This window comes from Chinchilla lanigera, unplaced genomic scaffold (genome assembly GCF_000276665.1).
Source record: "Chinchilla lanigera isolate Chin_1 unplaced genomic scaffold, ChiLan1.0 scaffold00080, whole genome shotgun sequence".
In the NCBI taxonomy this organism is placed as follows: domain Eukaryota; kingdom Metazoa; phylum Chordata; class Mammalia; order Rodentia; family Chinchillidae; genus Chinchilla; species Chinchilla lanigera.
Genome location: NW_004955481.1, coordinates 3,283,475 through 3,305,849, shown reverse-complemented (window position 1 = coordinate 3,305,849; position 22,375 = coordinate 3,283,475). Strand labels below are relative to the sequence as shown.

Here is a 22,375-nt window from a genome sequence, read left to right as displayed (position 1 = left end):
AAAAAAAAAAAAAAAAAACATTATGTAACAAAACTGAAAAAATAAACTTAGAAATTAAGTCCAGCCATTTGGAAATTTTAAAAATATTCTCTGTAATAGTCCTCTGTTGGACTTCTGAGAAGAGCAGTAAGCATCAATAAATCAGCCTCTCCAAGATTTGGAGTCTAGACACTGGAAAATAACAACTTGGGGAAGAAATGAAGGAGGTGGGTCCCTGGGACCTAGGAAGAATCTGAAAGGAAAATTGGAGCTACAGAGAAATTGAAGAGACAGATCATGATACAGAAAAAGGAAAGGGCAATCTGCACAATCTCCCTGGCTCCTAGTTTGTGGCAAAAGAAAGGAAGATTGAATCTATGGAGACATAGTGAAAGTGAGTACCCCAGAGGTCTTCAAGGAGAAATGCACCAGAGCAGTGAATGCTGTGCACTACAACAGCTGATGTGTGACTCCAGTCCAAGCATCTGCCATATCCTCTAGAGAAATTGCCTGTTTAGAGGCAATTTCAAGGACAAGTCAACTGGAACTTGGATTCTGAGCAGCTGCAGCTTGGCTTCGTCACAGGGCTCCCAGTGTTAAAGTCCCATGGTGATTTGGTAAGGTACAACCACAGGAGACATCTATAGTCAGGGAGCTGTAGTCGGGCCAGCAAGGGACACCCAGAGTGTTATAAGCTAAATAACTTAGATCTCAACCCCATGACCAGAAGTGAGGTTCAATCTGAATTTCTGTGGATTTGAAAATCCCACACTGGCACTCCACCTTAACCCTACTGCCAGCTTGTTGGGATTATCCAGCATGGATCTGAGCTGTCACTACTTTGCTTGCCTACCAGCAAGAGAAGAGTAGTTCTGTGAATTGGACACAGACACAAAATGGTAGACCCCAGAAGATAACCACAGACTCAAAATCACAAAGAAGATTCTTTTTTTGTTTTTTTTCTTTGCTTTTGATTATTTTTTAAGTTTTTGTTCATTTGAGTTTTTTGTGATTTTTTTTATGGCTTGTTTTTTTGTGTATGGATGTGAACATTGTTTTTAGGGTTTTTTTGTTGTTGTTTTGTTGTATTGTGTTCTTGTTTTTGTCTTCCTCTTCCTTCATCCCCCCATTCTTCTTCTTTAGTTTCCTGAGGCTTTCCTTTGTCCTTCAGCTTTGCTTCTAATCTCTTTTTCTTCTTTCCTTTCTCTATTTTTTCCTCTTCTCCCTTTTAAATTTTCTACCTTCAGGGTAAAATTGCTCTCTTGAGTGGATATTTACTGTATATACTTTTCTGATTTGTTTTAGTTTTTTAATGTAACTATTAACGTGTACCTATGGTTAAAGGTGGCAAGTTATTAGTTATCACGGTTTGACATTTTCCAGTCTGTTTTATGCTATTGTTATTATTAATTGTTCTACTTTAGCCAAGGTGACATAGTTGTTGTGACCAATTGATCTTCCTTGAATGCCAATACCTACATTGTCTGCCGATCATAAACAGTACTACAGCCCAGTACCAAAGAACAGGATGCTAGGCCAATCAAGCTGCAACCTTTCATCCCTAATAAACAGAAGAGGTGGGATCCTTAGGCAGAGTCAAAAGCCAAAAGTCAGATATCCTGGAAGATATCTCTGAAAAGTAGTTTTTTCTCAAGAGGTCTCAATACTAGTAATAAAGCCACTTATGATAAGCAATTTGCAAACCTCAGTGCAGAAAACTAATAAACAACTCCAACAACAGAAAGAGAAAACAAGGAAGCAAGATGCAAACCAAACCTCCAACTCATCCAAGGCAAATACAGGGTATATTCAGGTGGAAGAAGTCAAAAGCCATCCAGCTGAACTTTCTGAAATGGTAGCCGTGAAAGTAACAAAGCAGATGAATAAGTCTCTAGGAAAAAAAGTCAGAAATAATTACACAGATAATTAAAGAGATAATGACCATAGTGAAGGAAATTGTAGGTGAATCTAGAGTATATACAGATTTTAAAAAGAGCTTAGGAAAGTGATAGAAACCATGAATTCCCACCATAGTAAAGAACTGATGCCATAAAACAAATTCAAATAGATATCCAGGACATTAAAACTTCCATGGAAAGTATATGCAGCAGAACTAAACAATGTCAAGATAGAATATCAGATCTGGAATACAGAGTTGCAGTTGAAAATTATCAAATGAAAGACTTAAAAACAGCAAGGGACTACAAAAAAATCAATCTAAGAGCTGTCAGATGATACAAAGAAGAATAACGTAAGCTGATTTCAATCAATGAAAATATAGAAGATAGCACAAAGAACATAAAAAATGTGTTCACAGAAGTAATGACAGAAAACTTCCTGTACATGGAAAATGAATTTGAAATACAGAAAAGTGAGGTACATAGAACTCCAATTAGCCTTGATCAGGAAAAACCTACACCAAGGCGTAAAATGCACAAGATTCCAGAAATTCAACACAAGAACAGGATGGTAAAAGCTGTTACAGGAAAGAAACAAATAACTTGTAAAGGAAAACTCATCAGAATCACAGCAGACTTCTCAACACAATCCCTTAAGTCAAAGAGAGCTTGGAGTGAAGTATTTTAAGGTCTAAACCAAAAGAACTTCCAGTCCAAATTGATACATCCTGAAAAACTATTTTTTTAATTGATGGAGAAATAGGATACTTCCATGATAAAGAATACCTGAAGAAATTCATGGCCACTAAACCAGCACTCCAAAAAATTTTGAAGGCTATCCTAGAAGGAGACAAAAAAAGCAATTCCATGAATCTCAATAAAATGAATCCACCAAGTATGAGAAGCAATTAAACAGCAGGGAAAGACAGTGAACCAACTGGAAAATAATATAATGACAATGATAGGTCAATTCATGTCAGTTATAGCAATCAATGTAAATGGTTTTAATTCACCAATCAAAAGAAACAGATGGGTGAAATGAATCAAGAAACAAAATCCAACAATATGGTGCATACACGCAATACATTTAGCTCAAAAGTAAATTCATAGATTGAAAGTCAAGGGATGAAAAACAATACTCCATCCAACAGAAACCCAGAAAAAAATAGGAGTAGCTATTCCTTTTGCAGACAAAGTGGATTTCAAGCCAAGACTGATCAGAAGAGACTAAGAAGGTCACCACATATATGCTAAGGAACAATCTAAGAGGAAGAGATAATAATAATAAATATATATGCACCAAATACCAGCACATCCAAGTATATAAAACAAAAACTAATGGACATGAAAAATCAGATAAGCACTAATACAGTTATAATGGGGGACCTTAACACTCCACTGTCACAAATAGACAGATCAACTGGATGAAAAAAATCAACAAATAAATATCAGATGAAAGACTTAAAAACAGCAAACCTTTGAACCTAACCTTTGATCAAAAGGACTACACAAATATCTAGAGTGTTCCACTCCACAAAGAGAATACACATTCTTCTCAGCAACACATGGGATTTCCTCCAAAATAGACCACACACTAGCTCACAGAACATTCTTAAATAAATGCAAATGAATTAGAATTATCCTGTGCATTAGCAGATCATAGTGGATGAAATTGAAAATAAATGGCAAGGCTGGACATAGTGGCACACACTTGTAATCCCAGCACTCAAAAGGCTGAAGCAAGAAAATTACTGTGAGTTTAAGGCCAACTTGGGCTACAAAGTGAGTTCAAGGCCAGCCTGAATTGCATGTTGAAACCCTATCTCAAAAAGACAAAAAAAAAAAAAAAAAATAGCAGTGAAACCACATAAACTGCATAAACTGCATGGAAATTAAGTAATACTCTCTTGAGCACCAACAGGTCACAGATAAAATTGAAGAAAAAATTAGATAATTTCTGCAATTAAACAGTAATGCCAGTACAACATACTGGAACCTATAGGATGCAATAAAAGCAGTCATGCAAGAAACATTTATAGCAGTGAATTACCACATCAGAAAAACAGAGTGAGCTCAAATAAATGATCTGATGTTGAACTTTAAAGTTCTAGAAAAAGAAAAGCAAGTTGAACCCATAGCACATAAGAAAGAGAAAATTATAAAGATCAGACCAGAAATTAATGCAATTGAGACTAAGAAAACAATATGAAGAATTAATGAATCAAAGAGTTGGCTTTTGAAAGATTAAATAAAATAGAAAAACACTTAGCCAACATTTTAAAAACAAGGGAAGAAAAAACCCACGTCCATGCAATTAGGAATGAAAAGAGCAAAACCATTATAGTTCCTGCAGAAATCCAGAAGATCATCAGTACTGTTTAAGAGCCTGTATTCTAGTAAGAGGGGGAAAATGCAGAAAAAATGAATAAACTCCAAGATAAATATGAATTACCAAAGCTGAATCAAGAAGATATAAAAATTCTAAACAATCCAATATCAGCCAGTGAAATTGAAGAAGTGATTTTAAAACTACCAACAAAGAAAAGCCCACATCCTGAATTCCACAAGAAAATTAGAGAGGATTTAATGCCACTACTCCTCAAACTTTAATGAATTGAAAGGGAAGCCAAACTTACTCTCAGCAATCAAGATTTCCTCTGCTCTATCTCTACAGTAAACAGCTTTACTGGAGCTTCCTTTCTGGCCAAACTCAGAATGTTTTAAATCATTCTGCTGAGCTCTTTGCTCTTGATTCTCCACATAGATCTGTCTAAACGCCCCCAACAGTAGCCATGCCACTACCTCAACATTAGACTTCCTTGAAATTTCCTCTGCTAGATTAGTCTGCTGCCCTTAATCTCAGTCTCGTGCAAAGTCTCTGGACACAAGCAAAATCCAGACAAACTTTCTGCCAAGCCATAACACACATTGTTTGGAGTCCAAGAGCCAATGCAGTCTTTCCTAGCAGAAACCTCCTGAGCCTGGTCTTTACTGGCTTTCTATTCTTCTAAAGTCTGACCAGAATCTCCCATACTGTACAGTCTAAGGTGTTTCAGGACTACTTTTTCAGCCAGCATCTTCAAACCTTTCCAAACTCTTCCCAAAGGCTCCTGAACAACATGGTCAAGTATAATCACAGCAACAACCTCACTCCTGGTATGAAATTCTGTTTTAGTTACTTTTCTCATTTCTGAGACAAAATATCCAATCCTCAAAGTTAGGGGAGGAAAGGTTCATTTGTTTTAAAGTTCATAGAAGTTTCAGTCTATAATCAGCTGGTTCCAAGGCAGGGTGACATGGCAGAGGGGCAAGAGTTCACGGTGGTAGAAAACAGAAAAAGCAACAAGTGAGAGAAAGACAAGCCTCTTTTTGTCCCTTGTGTTGTATCCAGACTACTGGAATTAGGGTGGTCCCAATCCAATCAGTGGACTGATCTAGAAATCACCCACGTTTAGTCCCAGCACCCTTAATCCCAGCATTGCTCTGCAAATCAATCACATGCTATAGATCCAGCCACCTCTGAAAAAACCCTATGACCCCATGAGGCTTTGGGGGGACATCTACACACAAACCAGAAAAGAGCACACAACCTAGATCCCTCATATGTGCAATGCACAGTAGGGTTCATGCTCCTGTGGGACTCTATTGCCACTACTAATCTTAGAGGAGGTAGAGCTCAGGCGATAATGCAAGCGATGTGCATAAATAGATGCCCCTTTAACTTGCTCACCTACTACTCACTTCCTGCTGTGCGTACCAGCTCCTAACAGGCTACGGAGACCTCTGAAGTAAAGGACTATTATCTAGGGGGGTGTGGGCTACCTTGCAAAATGTTGGCTCACTCTCAGTATGAGAATCTTAAATTGTCATTCTGTTTATCATTCCTAGCTATCTATAATAAACTTTTTTTTGTTGTTGTTGGTTCTAGCAGTTGAACCCAGAGCCTTTTCACTGAGCTACATTCTCAGCCCTTTTGTAACTTTTTCCTTTTTCCTTTGAGATAGGGTCTTGCTAGGTTGCCCAGGCTGGGTTAGAACTTGGGATCCTCCTGACTCAGCCTCCCAAAGTTCTCTGATTGTATGTGTGAACTACCATGCCTGACAACAGGCATTTATATGTTCTTTATTATACATATATATATTTCTCATATATATAAAATGGATGAATATGTAGAGGAGATAAACTTTTACTTCTATCCTTTTTAGGGCTTTACTCTGGCTGGGCCTCAGAATTAATTTAACCTAAGGTGGATTAATAGAAAAAAAAATACAAATTTTATGTGGCATAGCAGCCTTTGTAAAGAAATGTAAAACCAAACACAGAATTGAACACATATATATTGAATTGTCAATGACTAATAAGCTGTGACAAAGCAACTAAGTTATGTGGGGAGGCTAGAAGGTAAGAGTTATTTTTTAAAAGGCCTAAACAGAAGTCTTTCTTAACTTCCTGTCCTTGATGATAAGAATGTTGTTTTCCTTGGGCTAGTATAAAGAAGGTATCTCCTTATACTCATATAGGAATCTCATCTTCTGCTTTTTAAAAAAGAGAAGAAATTTCAAAGTGATCTTGTGCCTGCTATTCTTAAGTGCCTTTAACTCAAACTAGTTATACCAGAGTGGCATATTTTGGAATAGTGTGTTCTGAACTCCTTCAAATATATAACACAGAATAAGAACTCTGTGTAGCTTACTATGCATGGCTGTCATAATGGTGTGGCAATAGGTAATGATGCTGTGGACACAGCTAAAACCATAAAGTACCTTCTATAGCAAAGTATACAGATATTTAGAGAGACAGTTTGTTACATGAAGCAAGGTACAAGCCATATTTCTAAACAGAAGTCCCCAAATTTCTTCACTGGGATTACACCTTCAGCATGGATCAAGGCATAGGGTGTCAAACCATCCTGGTTTGTCTGGGACTAAGGAGTTTTTCTGGAACATGGGTTTTTCACTGTTCAAACCAGGGAAGCCCCAGGCAAAGTGAAGCAGTGGATAAGTGTAATGGAGGAATGTACTTGCTACACTTCTATCCTCTGCTAAACTTGCTACCCACCTGATCATTGAGGAGATACTGTCCATACAGCTACCTGCTCGCCAGGAGCAAGTGAAAACAATCCTACCCATTCCTGTTTATCGTGAGACTATATAAAGTTAAGGTCAGTTTCTCAGGAGGATTATTCAGTAGGCATAGTCTTCAGATCATCTGGGGGGCTCTACTCTTGAATTAAATAATGAGTTTAAGAATAAGTATATGCAAAAACTACAAATACCATATATTGGTATTCAGATATTAACTTTTGGTTCCATCATTACAGAACTGTTGTATCCCATGGCCAGGAAGAAATAAGAGTCCTGCCTGTGCCTAGATTATCTTCTTCAGGACCTCCTCTGTTCCTGCTGAATGGTGGTCCACTCAGATGGTCACTTCCTTATGGGATAGTTTTACATCAGCCATGTAGTCATTCAAACTGACATGGCTCTCAGTTTAAATCTGAGAGAAAAAGTGCTTCATAAACTATACTTAAAGATTATGTCTTTCTTTTAATATATTCTACTAAATCCAGATTGTGCATTTTCCCTCACGGAGGTATTTATCTAAATTGCTTCCTACTCTAGCTTATCTGTGTTTTACCTTTTTTAAACTTTGTTTTGATTTGCTCTTTTTATTTTTCATGTGTTTTGAGCTGTGTCAGGTTAGAACACAAGAAAAGAGAAGAATAGTTTTGGGAGATGTTAGCGGCAGCAATTTGCTGTGAAGATACATGAGGAAACCATGAGGAGAAATGAGAGGATTCTGTGCCAGAGAAATGGGAAGGAATTGAGTGAACTATTCTCCAAGTGCATGGGTCTCTTCCTAGGAGGTCTTCAACTATAGAAAATGTAAATCTAGGCACTGCTTGATTAGCAATTCCTTACTGTCTGTATTACTTTACTACTGCTGCCATAACACAGTCCCACAGATTAGATTGTTTAGATAGCAGAAATTTAATTTTCAATAGTTCTACAGTGCCAGCTGGATTGGTTTCTATTGAAGGTCTTTCTCCTTTGTTCATAGATGGCTGTACTCTCCCTGTGTCTTTACACAATCTTTCCTCTGTGTATATTGAAATTTCCTTTTCTTATAAAGACATTAATCATAATAGGGCCTACCACTAATGACTTCATTATAATTTACTTGTTTAAATACCTTTTGTCCAAATATAGTCACAGTTTGTGTTATTAAGAGTTACATCTTTAATATATGAAATTTTGGGGAATGTACCTGTAGTGGATTGATAACTGGTGGTCAACTTATAACCCCCAACTGAACTGAGTAAGCATGGTGCTGGGTAAGGGAGGCCCACCTGGTGATTGTTGCCAGCAGCATAAGAGTAAGAACTGGAGAAGAAGAGAGGCTGTTGGGAACTGAGAAAGGCTGTTGGAGCTGGTAGAAGCTATAAGGAGCTGTTGGTTGTTTTGGAGGAGCTTGTTGTGCTGGCTTTCCTGATGAACTTGGCTGTTTTCATCCTCTGAGGAGCTTGGGACCTTGTTGGCACTGAGAATGGCTTTGGGGAAGCTCTGGTCCTCACTCTGAGCATCACTTCCTGGATCCGGAGGGGAAGATGGTGCACAGCTCAGTCTCCTGAAGAAGCTTGCTGCATTGGCTTCCCTGATGGGAACTCAGCTGTCTTCACCATTGGAGGAGCTTGGGACCTCACTGTTGCTGAGGATGGCTGTGATACTTTTGGGGGAGCTCTGATTCTTACTTTGCACATTGTTTCCTGGCTCCAGTGCAGATCCCTCAGCCTGCTAGCACAGATCCTTCATCCCGGTGGCACAGACTTTCTAGATTCCACCACTGACCTTTGGGCCTTCCCAGCGCAGATCCGTGAAACAGGCCTGCATGAGATATTGTTATGGGCTCTGGGCCTCCAGTTGGATTCATGGGAGGCATTGTTATGAGCTCTAGGTCTTCAGCTGGACTCATGCAGGACATTTCCGTGGGATCCAGGCCCTCAGCCGGATTCCTTGGTCTTCGTGTGTGACAGATTTCCTGCACTCTTTTGTATATGATTCTTTGGGTGACTATTATAAATAATCACGTAAGAAATGTGTTCTGTATTATATTGTTTTCCCTTGCAAAAACATCCGCAAACCATAACAGTACCTTAGTCCATAATATTATATAAGTTATGCTTTATCAGCAAGGGCAAAATTTTGTTTTTTAGTCATTATCATTGCATATTAAATTGAGGGGTGGGGCTGGGGATTTAGCTCAGCGGCAAAAAGCGCCTGCCTGGCAAGCGCAAAGTAGTGAGTTCGGTTCCCGGTACCAGAGAAAAACCAAAAAAATTAAAAAATAAAAAAATAATAAATTGAGGGCTTTGTTTTATTCTATTTTACTGGTGTATGTTTGCAAAACATCATAGTTACATTTATTTTGGGTAACTGGTAAAGAGATATAGCATATCTTGATCATTTTTGGTCTCCTTATCTCCCTTCCCTACCCTCCCTCCCTCATCCCCTTCCCCATCTCCAAAAAGTCTGCCTTTTTGCTTCCTGTCTTCTCTCTTTTGTTTAACGCTTATTTACTTATGTTTTAGATTTCTCATATAAGAGGAACAATGTAATATTAAATTTTCCATGTTTTATTCATTTGTTCAGGATAGTTTTGAAAATTCAGAAGAGATAAAGTATATCACTCCTTGTTTAAGTATATAATTAACAGTAATTGTTTTGATTTTTTTTAATGTTATGGATCAAACCCAGCACCTTACATATGCTGACCAAGTATTCTACCACTGAGTCACAATCCTAACTCTAAATAATTTTTTAAAGTTCCCTTTCTGAAGCTGAAAGCTAATTTTCTATCAAAAAACTGTGTGAACATAGTATTTCTTCAATGATAGATAACAAATATAATCTGTGTGCTTTAATATCCAGTACTCCTTTTAAACTACCAAGGCTTACAAATACAGTTTGGAAGTTAATACCTAAAATATTTCCCAACATAGTTTGGACATTGTTCTTATGACCCACTTCCTCAACTGTCCAGTGTATCTACAATTAAATAAATGTGAAAGCTCAATTGCCTAGAGCTATAGACACTTAAAAGTAGCTACCAATCTATTAAATGAGACATTTACTATATTCTCAACTTTAAGTCAGAAAGGAAAAGCTTAGAATTTACTGCAGTGGAATCTAGAACATAGAGATTACTTGACTAAGTGCAGTTTGAATGTTTAACAGCTTGCAGAGCTATTAAATTGGAGGATACCTGTAAGTAGTTATAGTCTTAATCTAAACAGTTGTTTTGATTCATTTTTTGCAAAGGTATGAAAACACAGAGCCTCCAAATATTTTCTTTTCTTTTTTTCTCTGTTTTGATAAGACATTGGAAAATTTCTGTAGTTGTTCTATTTGGAGTTTCTATAATTATTTTATTTGGAATTCTATTTGTAGTTGATGTTGGTAATCTGTAGTCTTTATGTCATAAAGCCCACACTTAGAGAACAATTAAATTATGCTTACTCATAAAACCCATAGGTTACATATCCAGAATATTGAAGAGTTTCTCAGAAAAAGGTTTTAACTAATTCTTGATTCAATAGCATTCCCATAGCCTGGACACTCACATGGTTTTGATGTCAATTCCCAATAGTTACACATAAAATAAAGTGATTTTTATCATGAACCAGGAGTTATTTTTCCACAGCATGAGAGGAATTGAGCCACAGTATTGACAGAAAATGCCAATAATTTAATAGTTCTACCATATGAGCAATTTGGACAAATATCTACTAATGAAGCAAGAAGTCATTAAGATCAAGCAACAGGATTTTAGGATTCTAGACTAATTAGGACTATAGACACTCCTCATTTAACAACCAAATTCCATTCCTGGGACTAGATTGTTATATGGATTGACTGCTAAATGAGGAATTGTATATAGTGTGTACATTACAATATTCAGAACAAATAAGTGGTCAAAGGAAACGCCAACTTTATGACTTTGGTTTTTTTGCATAACTATTACATGTAGTACTATAATGTCTAACAAACAAAATGATAGTATGGTACTATACTATACAGTGCAATCAGCAAAAATTACAGTATTATATAGGCAGGGTATAATGTATAGAAAAAGACACTGAGGCTCTTCAAAGAAGATGTACGGAAATGTACAAAAAAAAAAAGGTGCAGTGTAAGTCCAAGTAGCAGGTCTCAAGTTCATACAGTCTTTAAACAGCAGGTTGTTAGCAAGAAATATCTGTATTAGACATTATATTATTAAAATAGTCCAATGAAAATGATTTGTCTTTCTTAAAAACAAATGCTCTCCAATAATCTTTAAAATAAATTATAGCAGCCACCAACAAATCATCATATTAGCCCAGTTCAGGCTATATTGCTCCCTCACATGTCAAAAAAGGCAAGAATAAAAATTATTCAGAAAATCCAAGGTATCTTATGATATAGCAGTAATATAGAAAGCGCTACTCAATAATCATGATCACAAAAACAGATGCAATTCATATATGATCTTTAGCAAATCAGTACAGTGTTTCTTCCTATGTTTCCTCACATGTCCTTTCTTGGCATTTTAGCAGCTTCCATGAATTCTTTAAGGTTACACTGATCACACAATTGCTGTTGGTGGAAACTGCGTGCAATTTTAGCTCATTAATGAAAAAACTTCTGCAGGTCATTGCAAGGGACCAATGAACCTAAAATACTACCAAAAAAATCACTGGAAATGCCAAATATCCTTGACAATGACATTGACATTAATGGAGCCACTACTCTGTCCATCTCACTAGTAATACACTGGAGGATAGAAAGGCATATAAAGTATGTGATAAAGGAGCTTATTAGCCAGGAGTGTAAGACAAAAATTAAACGCATAATAATCACAGAGACAAGAATAACAGTGATAATTAATTGTTCAATTGTTTCCTGTGGTTGGAAGTGTATGTATAACCCCTGAGGAAAAAATGTGCCCCCTTATAATATGAGACATTTCTACATATCAGAGAGTTTCAGAGGTAACATCACTTCTAAAGAGTTTGTTTATATCTGAGAATTTATTTAAGTCCAATTAAATCAGTTTTATTATCACCTGAGAAACTGTTGGAGGCATAGTCCTTAGAAGTAAGCCTAATAAAAAGAGTGCACTGACAAAATTTTCTGGCCCTTGGCACAGCTGTTCTGCCTTTATCAGATGTGATCAACAGGTCTCACAAAACTATGCTCCTAATCACTCCCTTCTGCATCTAAACAGGCAAACCAAAAACTTTTTGGATATTTTTGCCTCATATCTAAAAATGTCAGGTAGCTTATTTTTCCTCAGTATCAGACATTATAGAAATAATATATATTTTAAAAGTACTTATTTTTTCATGAGCTGTGTTTATTTGCACAACATGCTTAGTGAATGTGCCTAAAATAAAATAGGCTACAGGCACTCATTGTTTAATGAACAAGTTCTGTTCTTGCAATGAATTCATTAAATGAATTAGTCACTAAATGAGGAGTTGTATATAGTATGTACCTTACAATATTGAGAACAAAGAAACGGTCAAAGGAAACTCCAACTTGATGACTTTGCTTTTATTTACATAACTCTTACATGCAGTATTGTAATATATAACATAAAACTATAGTACTGTACTATATAGTACAATCAGCAGAAATTACAGTACCACATAAACAAGTTGTACTATACAGAAAAGACATTGAGGCTGTATCCACAAGATGTACAGAACTGTACAAAAAGATGGGTCATAAGTCTGAGTGGTGGGTCATAAGTCTGAATAATGTGCCTTGGTCATAATTTCAAACAGTCATTAAACAGTTGAATCATTAAACGAGGATTACCTGTAATTTCTCCAGACCGTCTAGTTCAGTAGTTCTTTAGCAAGCAGCATAATCATGTCTAGGGCTTATTAAAACACAGACTGATGGGTCTTAACTCCAAAGTTCGTGGTGCACTAAGTCTGGTTCAAAAAATTTATATTCTAACAAGTTTTCGGGTGGTGCTGTGGTCTAGGGATCACACTTGGAGAATCACTGATTTCATTGTGCTTTTCCTTTCTAAAGATGTCCCTCGGGGCTGGGGATTTAGCTCAGGGGCTGGGGATTTAGCTCAGGGGCTGGGGATTTAGCTGAGGGGCTGGGGATTTAGCTCAGCGGCAAAAGCGCCTGCCTGGCAAGCGCAAGGTCGTGAGTTCAGTTCCCGGTACCAGAGAAAAAAACCAAAAAAAAAAAAAAAAAAAAAAAAAAAAAAAAAAAAAAAAGATGTCCCTCAACTGAGAAGACTGTTTTAGTCTATAAAGAAAACTTTTCTTGGCCAATTTCTAGGGTCATAAAGAGCTTATTACACAAAATGTCCAGGCTCTGTACCTGCACTGGATCCTTACCATAACCTACTGAGGTAGCTACTAGTATGATACCTCTTTCACAAGTGAGAAAATGTGGGAAGTTGGATTTGAAACTAGAAAGGGTCCAGAATGTGAGTCCTTAACCACTTAACACTATTCTGTTTTCCTGAGAAACAGAGAACTTAATTGTGCTCTTTAATTCATCATGAATAATGGCAATTACATGATTTAGGCAACTAAGAGAACCAAATATTTAGAAAAGTTCTTTGGCTGTGCTGTAAATATTCCGCTTTTGATTCCTAAAGCAGTTGAAAATAGTTTATGACTCATCTGCATGGACACAAGTCTAACGTGTCTCTTACATAATATGTTCTAAATTTGCCTAGATGACATTAATGAGGAAATGAACTAATAACTTCAAAACTTATATGTCGTTAATATGCCAAAAACATTCTCCATTTAAAACAAATTACTATTCCTTAGCGGCAAATTACTAAAACAGAACTTATTAAAGCAAAACATGTTAATTATAAGAAATAACCCTGAGCTAATATAGCTGAAAATGAAATGGGCATGATTCAAGGGCTTTAGGAAGATACTAGAACAGAGAATTGGGAAGCATCAAGACTTTTTTCTCTCTACTTTTTTTTTCTTTTGCTGTTTTAAAAAATTTTATTTAGAATTCTTGTAGAAGTTAGCATAATTTTACAGATCATTAAAAAAAGTTCAATTCTTTTCTCTCTGCAAACATTTATAACAGGTTAGGAATAACAGATAAAAATGTAATTCATTACAAAACAGTAACCTATGACTATCTGTACATTTACTATGCACCTTAAGGGAAAGAATTTGACAGTGTGCTACACTTACACTCCAAATAACATAAGTTTAGTCTATCATACAAAACCGACCAGTGGTAGTGCTTCAGTTTTAAAATGGCCATTAAACAAGATATTTAAACTTAAATGTATAATTAGCATGCCCAAAAGTGAAAAAATTTCAACTGAAGTTCTGTGGCTCATCAGTTCAAATGTTTCATGGCATTTTTCTTTAAATGAAAAATTAGTGTACTTTAAAAAAAAAAAGAAAGCAAGGGTTCATTATATAGTTCAGCTTGACCTTGAACTCAGTATGAAGTCAAGGCTGGCCTTAAACTCACAGCAATTTTCCTACCTCAGCCTTCCAAGTATTGGAATTACAGGTGTGAGCCTCACACCCAGCTTCTCTATTTTCTGTTGTCATATTCTCTCTCTCTCTCTCTCTCTCTCTCTCTCTCTCTCTCTCTCTCTTTTTCTCTCACCTTCTTTTACTCTCTCCCTCCCCTCATTTCTCTCTCCAGACATTCTCTGCATCCTCACTTCACGTGGAACAATCTGACCACCCAGTAACTCTTAAATTTACATTTGAAGGGTGGTGGCAAATCTGGGTGTAGAGACACACACCTAAAATCTCAGCTACTTGGGGGCTGAGGTTAGAGGAGTAAGAGTTCAAAGGCCAACCTCAAAACATAGCAAGACTGTCAAAAAACAAAAAATGGCAGAATATGCCTACCCTTTGCAATTTGGTTTACTCTAAGCCAAACACGCTTTAAAAACAGCACATGAAAGACAGACAGCCTAAATTCCCTTTTCTTCTTGAAAATAAGAGATAACAACTCCATGTGGAAGACAACCTCCCCATACCAGGAAAAAGAAGTCTTCAATGAGGAATCTTAGCTGAGAGAATTCTATACAAATAGACTTTGTTACAATAATTTATATCTTCCTTTTAGCCTCCATATATAATTTAGTTACTTTTCCAAAACTGCCTCTTTGTTCAACCTAACATAAAAAGCATGTAGATTTTGGTACCTCTTTAAGGGTTCCAAGTCATATAAAACTTAGATTTCTTCTTGTTAGTCTGTCTTATGTCAATTTAATTCTCAGGTCTCCCAAATACTATAAAAGGGTAAAGATAAAGTTTTGCCTCCTCCTCTACATATTTACAAGTCCAGCCTCATTCAGAGATTAGCTGGCCATTTCTGAATCCTAATCCTCAGTTCACAGTGGAGAGAATCTGGGCGGCCTTGCTTAGGTTAAATATCCTCTCTTGGTCCAATCATTTATAGCTCTGGAAGTAGTCATACTATGTAAATCCTCTAACCTCAGCCCCCCAAGTAGCTGGGATTTCAGGTGTGTGTCACTACACCCAGATTTGCCACCACCCTTCAAATGAAAATTTGTTACTGAGTGGTCAGATTGTGCCATATGAAGTGAAGATGCAGTAGTCATACTATATAAATTTGGCTAATTCTGTGCTTGGCTCAGGGAAGAAAACTATTGTGAACTGGGCTAATACAGTATGAGGCATCTACACAGAAACTCACTCCGTGCTTGATCATTTCTTTCTACCCAGTATATTTTCTATTTCTCCTAAATAAAAGTATTAGATCAAGAATGTAATGTTCCTGACCTAGCAAACTCACAAAAATTCAGACAGCAATACACACTGATGAGGAGATAGCCACTCATACCTTAGTGGTGTGTGTGCCAAAGGGCACAAATTCCATGTAAAAGTTATAATTAAAAAATACATATGTGCTTACCTTCTCACCTACCAATCTCACTTCTGGTGGACTGCTATTCAACAGGGATCAAGAGAAATGGCCCAAGAGCATAGATGTTTTCAACCTCTATGATACCAGATGATAGAATTTTTAACCCAGGGATGATAGAAACAAGATGGAACTAAAAAGCACACATACTCCTTCTCAGTCAAAGCTTTATTGAAAGGGTATCAAGGGACTTCAGCTGAACTGGGGTTCCACCTGAGGGAAGTCAGTAGTTGGTTGAGAGAGTGATCATGCTGCTGCTCCCAAAATGAAAACAGCAGCAGGTTTTTATTGATTAGTTGACATAGGCTAAAACCTAGTCATTGTCCTTGGCCTGGAGCACAATTCCAAAGATATTTCTTCTAGTGATAGACTTGACCCACCACATCATCATGATCAACTTGTACTAGAGGCTGCTGAATTTTTGTATATTTGGCATTATTTGGTTGGCTCTGTCTCTATTGTTGAATACCATGAAAATCTCATTAACCACAGGCCAAAAGAGTTTGGTCTACCTTTTCCAATTTTTGTGATTTTTTTCATGATGTCTGGGGTTAACTGTAGCTCGAAAAAGGATCAAGGTAAATTCCTCTTACTTTAGGTTGTTTAAGTTGCATTTTCCCCAATTAGATAGCACTAGAAGGGATCTTCTGGAATGCTATTTGGTGTTTCTCATATCTGAGACCTCCTCTGTAAATTTGGAGTACAATAATTAGTCATGGGGAAGGGTATAAAGCCCAAGATCAAGCACGTAGGTAAATGTTATGATACTCTTTGCCCCATACACTTTAAATGTGAAATTTGTTGCACCAAGGGAAAGAAAGGCCTCCACACTGGGAGTTGGTATACTAAGAGGAAAGTAAACAAGTTGTACATAATAGCAAGCAACATAAATCAAAACACAGTGTGGGGCAGGATTTTCAGGAAACCTAAGTAGAGAAGTTAGATTTTTGCTACAGTCAATGAAGGACTCAAATATTTTCTACCTAAAGACAGTTATGGGACTTGAAACCCCTATTTATGTGGCAGGAGACTTGAACTCTTTCTACACTGACCACCAGTCAGGGTACTCAGTTTTCTGTTGGCAACCTCCAAACCAGGGGGTTGAGTCTTGGTGAGGACTTCTGGCACTCTGATTCAAATAGGTGTGGCCAAGAAGGGAAAAGAAGAAGAGAGAGAAAGAGAATACAAGGAAAAAAATGTAAACAAAGCTTTTGTAATAAGGAGGGGAAGGGGATTGAAGGGAAGGGAGGGAATTAGGGAATAAAGAAGAATCAAGATATATCATTTACAGGTACAAATTTCTAATGATGAATGTAATTATTACAAATATCTAAAATGTACCAACAAAATTAGTTTGAAAAAATAGGTGTGACTGGAGGCCTCATTCCACAAAGGATTCTAGACCCCCAATTTGAATGGAAGCTAAAAGATGGTAAGAAAAGAGAAAGGGGGAAAAGAAAAGAATTTCAAGAAAAAAGAGACTAGTAGGTACCTGCATGGTTGGTTTCTGAAAGCTCCACCAGATCACAAAGTATCAGTGTGTAGTATCAGCCATCTCCCAAGTGCCACTTGAATCTGCATGGCTTGGGGAACTCCACTCAAAAGAGGAGTTGTAGTACTTTGGGCAGATCAATTTTATGCCCTTTTGATTTTTGAAAATAAAAGAGGTAAAAGAAGGTGAGAGAAAGAAAAAGGAGAGGAGAAGGGAATGGGGAAGGGAAGGGAGGGGAGGGGAGAAGAGAAGATGGAGGAGAGTACAGGAGAGAAGAGAGGAGAGGAGAGAAGAAAAAAGAGGAGAGGAGAAGAGAGAGGGGAGGGGAGGGGAGGGGAGGAGAAGGGAGGGAAGGGGAGGGGAGGGGAAGGGAAGGGGAGAGAAGAGAATAGAATTAAAGATGGTGGGAGGGGAGAGACAGGAAAATCAAGCAGACCAAGGGAAATTGAAGATTTACCTGGCACTACAGTTCCAGAAAAAAGAAAGTTCAAATAGCCATACAATCACTCATGTTGGGTTAGCATCCAGGACTCCTAAATCCAGCAGGTCCCATCTTGTGCTTGCACAATGTCCTGGTGGGTTGGCCAAAGATATGATACTGGATCATAAGAATCTTCTGAGACTAGGCCAAATGTTTGTTTGTTAGTTTGTTTGTTTTAAGACAGGGTTTCATAGGTAGTCCAAGCTGGACTTGAACTCGTATGTAGGCCAGGTTGGCCTTGAACGCACCATCTTTCTGCCTCAGCCTCCTGAGTGCTAGAATTACTGGCAATCACCACCATGCTCAGCTTGAGAGTGGGCTAAATATTACAAGTACACACACTCCTACAAAGGCAAGCTTCATTGGGGGAAAAGAGGGCTTCAGCTGAACTGGCAATTCATCTGAAAGGAGTGAGCAGTTGGTTGAGTGAGTGATCAAAGAAATCAGCAAGATTTTTTTGATTTGTTTGGGTTGGCTGAGGTTCAGCAGTGCTCATTGGCCTGGAGCATAGTGCCAAAGGATGTTTCTCCTTGTATTGGTCAACTTATCCCAAAGGCTGTTGAATGTTTGTGTATCTGGCACCTTCATTCTGCATGAAGCATTCTGGCCTTGTGGGTTTGCTTCCTGCAATAGCACCCAAAGGACTTGAGGTTCTTGGGCTTTAATAGTAAGAAGCACAAGGATGGGGATAGAAAAGAGAGAAGAAGAAGAAAAAGGAAACATCAACTTCAATGGGCAATTTACCCTGCACTATAGTCTTAGACTGAACATTTTTAAGTGATCAAAATGTCTGTGTGCACACCTGAGTAGAATCTGACCCAAGGGTTAAGACAGCAAAGAGGATAGACAATATGAAGACAGAGTTGCCATGCCTTTTATCCCATTTTAGTCCCCCATCAGACATCTGCATGCTCAAATGAAGTCAGTGTTTTTAGCAAGCATGGACTTCAAGTCCCTAGAAAGTAACCAAGGCACACTATCATAACACACACATCAGAGGTGTCATCTGCAGCAAAGCCAGTGGGAAACTAATAATGTATTGCCCAGCTATGTGACCTCCAAACTCAGTGATTTTTAAGTTGACTAAAAGCAATGAAGTGAGAGGGCTTAGATTTTTTTTCCCTTCATAACAATTTCTCACTTCATGTAAACATTCTGCTTTTATGGTTTTATGAGGGTCTCATGATCTGTTAAAAAGAGCACAAAGGTAGGGAAATAACATGCCATGCTACAAAGAGTAATAGTTTACTGCACCCAAGAGTTATTTTGTTTTCCCAGCCTTTTGTCCCATGATGGTCACACCATGAGAGCCCCTGTACCTACACTTAAAAAAAATAGACAAAAAATACCTTATTGCAATATCAGAAACCAAAAAATTACTCAGGATCCCCATTCTTTACACTCCAGTAATTAAATGTAGTCACTCTTGGAGCACACATGTACTTATATGCCAGGTACCAATAGAAAAAACTTCATTCAGTCATTAAAACTTTTAATTTACAGGCAACATTTTAGTACTGCTGCTATTTCATATTGTGAGAAAAATATGCCCTATATAGTGCTAATATAACTTATAGGGAAAATTGCTCCAAAAATATCTAGTCCCACTGGTGTATGGTGTTGCGGACTACACTAATCACCTTTCTCTGCAACACAACCTGTGGAATGACATTCATGTAAAAATTCTTTAAGTGATATGCAAAAGATATGGAAATGTTTTTCAATCAAAATAGTTCAGGCTGGACATGGTGGCACATGCCTGTAATCCCAATACTCTGGAGGCTGAGACAAGACCATTCACCGTGAGCTTGTGGCCAGTTTGGGCTACAAAGTCAGTTCAAGGCAGCCTGAACTACATAGTGAAACCCTGTCTCAAAAAAAAAAAAAAAAAAAAAGACAAACTACTTCATGTACATTGACTGAACCCTTGAGAAAATACAGAGTATGGTTTTAGACCAATCGTAATAATACATGCTTGAAATTCCAGTTACTCAGGAGGCTGAGCCAGGAGAATTGAAAGTCTGAGATCTGCATGGGCAACTAAGAGAGAACCTATCTCAAAAAAAGGGTGGGGGAGGTATGACAGGGCTTGTAGTAGAGCACTTCTGGGTTTAACCCCCAATATTAAGGAAAAAAAGGAGCATGGTTTTAAGTCATTATTTATCCTTTTTTTCCCCGTGCAGTACATCTCTTCGTGGGTTACAGACCTTAAAAGTGAAATTTTTGAGGAACTCCTTAAGCACCTTTGCCACAGTGCAGATGAATTCCGGGAATTCATAAAAATTGACATGCAGAGACAGATGTTTGTAGAGCTTTTCCTGCATTGTGACCATGGGAAGGTAAGACTTTTAAAGCATTGCTTCTTGTACTATTTGTTATGAAAAACCAGTTTTTAGGTTGTTGTTGATGGTGATGTTTTAAATTTCTAGTATGCTGTGAATGGATATGCAATGAAAATGGATTATGGGGGGCATACAAAATATAATTCACATTTTAAATTGTTAGATTCAAATCCAATTTATTATTAGGTACTTTCTCAGATTTCTATATACTTTTCTAGATGTTATTCTCATTTTTTACACCTTTGTTATTACAGACTGGCACCAGCCTGTAGACCACATCTTCTCATTACTAAGACAGTGGGAATTTAAAATTGTCTTTCTTTTCTGTCTTTGTTGGTGGTTTGCCATGTACAAGAGTTCCTAAGAATAGAAAGCCTATTATTTTTATTATGTTGGTTCTTAAAAATAAAAAGAATTTAAATTGGGAGGGATGGCACATGCTTGTAATCCCAGAACTCAGGAAGCTGAGTCATGAGGATTGCGTAGAGTTCAAGGCCAGCCTGGGCTACATATACATAGTGAGTTCAAGACCAGCCTGAACTGCATAGCAAAGACCCTGTCTCAAAAAAAGAAATTGAGACTAAAAGAGTAGAAACACTTTATATCAAAAAGGTTGTTTTTTTTGTTTTGTTTTGTTTTGTTTTTTTTTTTGTCTTTTTGAGACAAGGTCTCACTATGTAGTTCAGGCTGGCCTTGAGCTCACTTTGTAGCCCAGACTGGTCTAGATCCTCCTGATCTTGAAAAGATCCTCCTGTCTGCCTCAGTCTCCCAAGTGTGCCACCACACCTGGCTCAAAACATATTTCTAAGGATGAGGTTTAGGAAAACATTTGTGTGCCAGGATACAAAATGGACTTGAAAATAGATACAAATTGTACTAAAGTATGTTTATTTATGAATATATTACTTATTTATTTATAACTCTATGTTCCAGAAAGGATGCAAGAAGTCTTACAAGAATAGAAAACAATGCAGGGGCAAAAAAGAGAGAATACTGTATGAAATTATAATTTAGCCATAATGACCTAAATATTTGTTGTAGGATGTATACAAGTTTGAATCTAAGCTTCCTGCCAGTGAATGTGGAAAAAAAAAATATGACTAAACACACTATTGACAATATTTTTAAGATAAATGCAAACTGCTACTAAGAAAAAGTATATCAGTTTGAAATTCAAAATACGACCAACCTATTGGTAGTCATTAAAGGGACCTTATGTGATAACTGAACATCTTTTCTGATGGACTTGTAGTGAATGAATCAGTGACTTTCTCAGGGTAGTTTCTTTTTTTCTTCTTTTTGAGACAGGGTCTCACTATGCAGTTCAGGCTGGCCTTGAGCTCATGTTTTAGCCCAGGATGGTCTCGAATTCACAATGATCATCCTGCCTCAGCCTCCCAAGTGCTGGGATTCCAGGCATGCGCCACCAGGCCTGGCTTTCAGGGAAGTTTCTTATAACCCCTTAAGTGTAGGCCTAGGATACCAGTCCTGACTATAATTCAGAAAAAGCAGTTCCTAAAGAACCTGATATATGCAATCTAGATTCTTAGATCGCCTCTTGCTTGGCTTGATCAGGAATATTTTGTATAAAATCTAAAATGTCTATGTGTATTTCAACAATCCCATGAACAGTACTTGTTTGAACAGAATTTCTAACAAACACTGGGTGATAGAGGCATCAAGATTTTACTGATAAAATGCCTGGAGGACAACTGCTCTCTGTTGGCCCATTTAACATCAACCTATATGCCATAGCAAACATAATGGGATAGTATTTAGAAAAATGAATGGATGTTTGCAATTTTGTGCTCTTTGTTTTTCTTTTCATCATTGAGACAGAAGTCATGTGTTGATCTTTGATGGATAGAATCTAGAATAAAGAAATTCACTGAGCTTCTGAAGGAATATTTTAAAATTGATTTTATTGGTATGCTTTGATACACATAATGTTCATGTTAATCATAAGGAATTTGTATCTGTTCATAATATATCTTTTTATTTTAAGATAAAAAGAAACAAAATAATACAGAATTTCAAAACAAGATGATAGGAAATTAACAATGGTTATTATATTGTATATTGCTATCTTCAAAGTAGTTGCTCAGATTACCAGATATAGGCATGTAAGATTGATCAAACAATATAAACACTAACTGTTCCTTTCAATGAACTGATAGAAATTAGTAGTACAATTATCTTAGGTTTTATATATTTTATATAAAGAT

General features: G+C 37.2%; 1 protein-coding gene across 6 annotated transcripts in view; it reads left to right on the top strand.

The window, feature by feature from the left end:
- The window catches only part of Efcab5 (EF-hand calcium binding domain 5), a 173,440-nt gene that overhangs the window by 75,379 nt on the left and 75,686 nt on the right, over positions 1-22,375 (top strand). For all 6 annotated transcript variants that reach the window (XM_013503354.1, XM_013503351.1, XM_013503350.1 and 3 more), the window contains exon 8: positions 19,992-20,147. In XM_013503354.1, the coding sequence (XP_013358808.1) occupies positions 19,992-20,147 (156 nt within the window). The remainder of the gene's footprint in view (positions 1-19,991; positions 20,148-22,375) is intronic.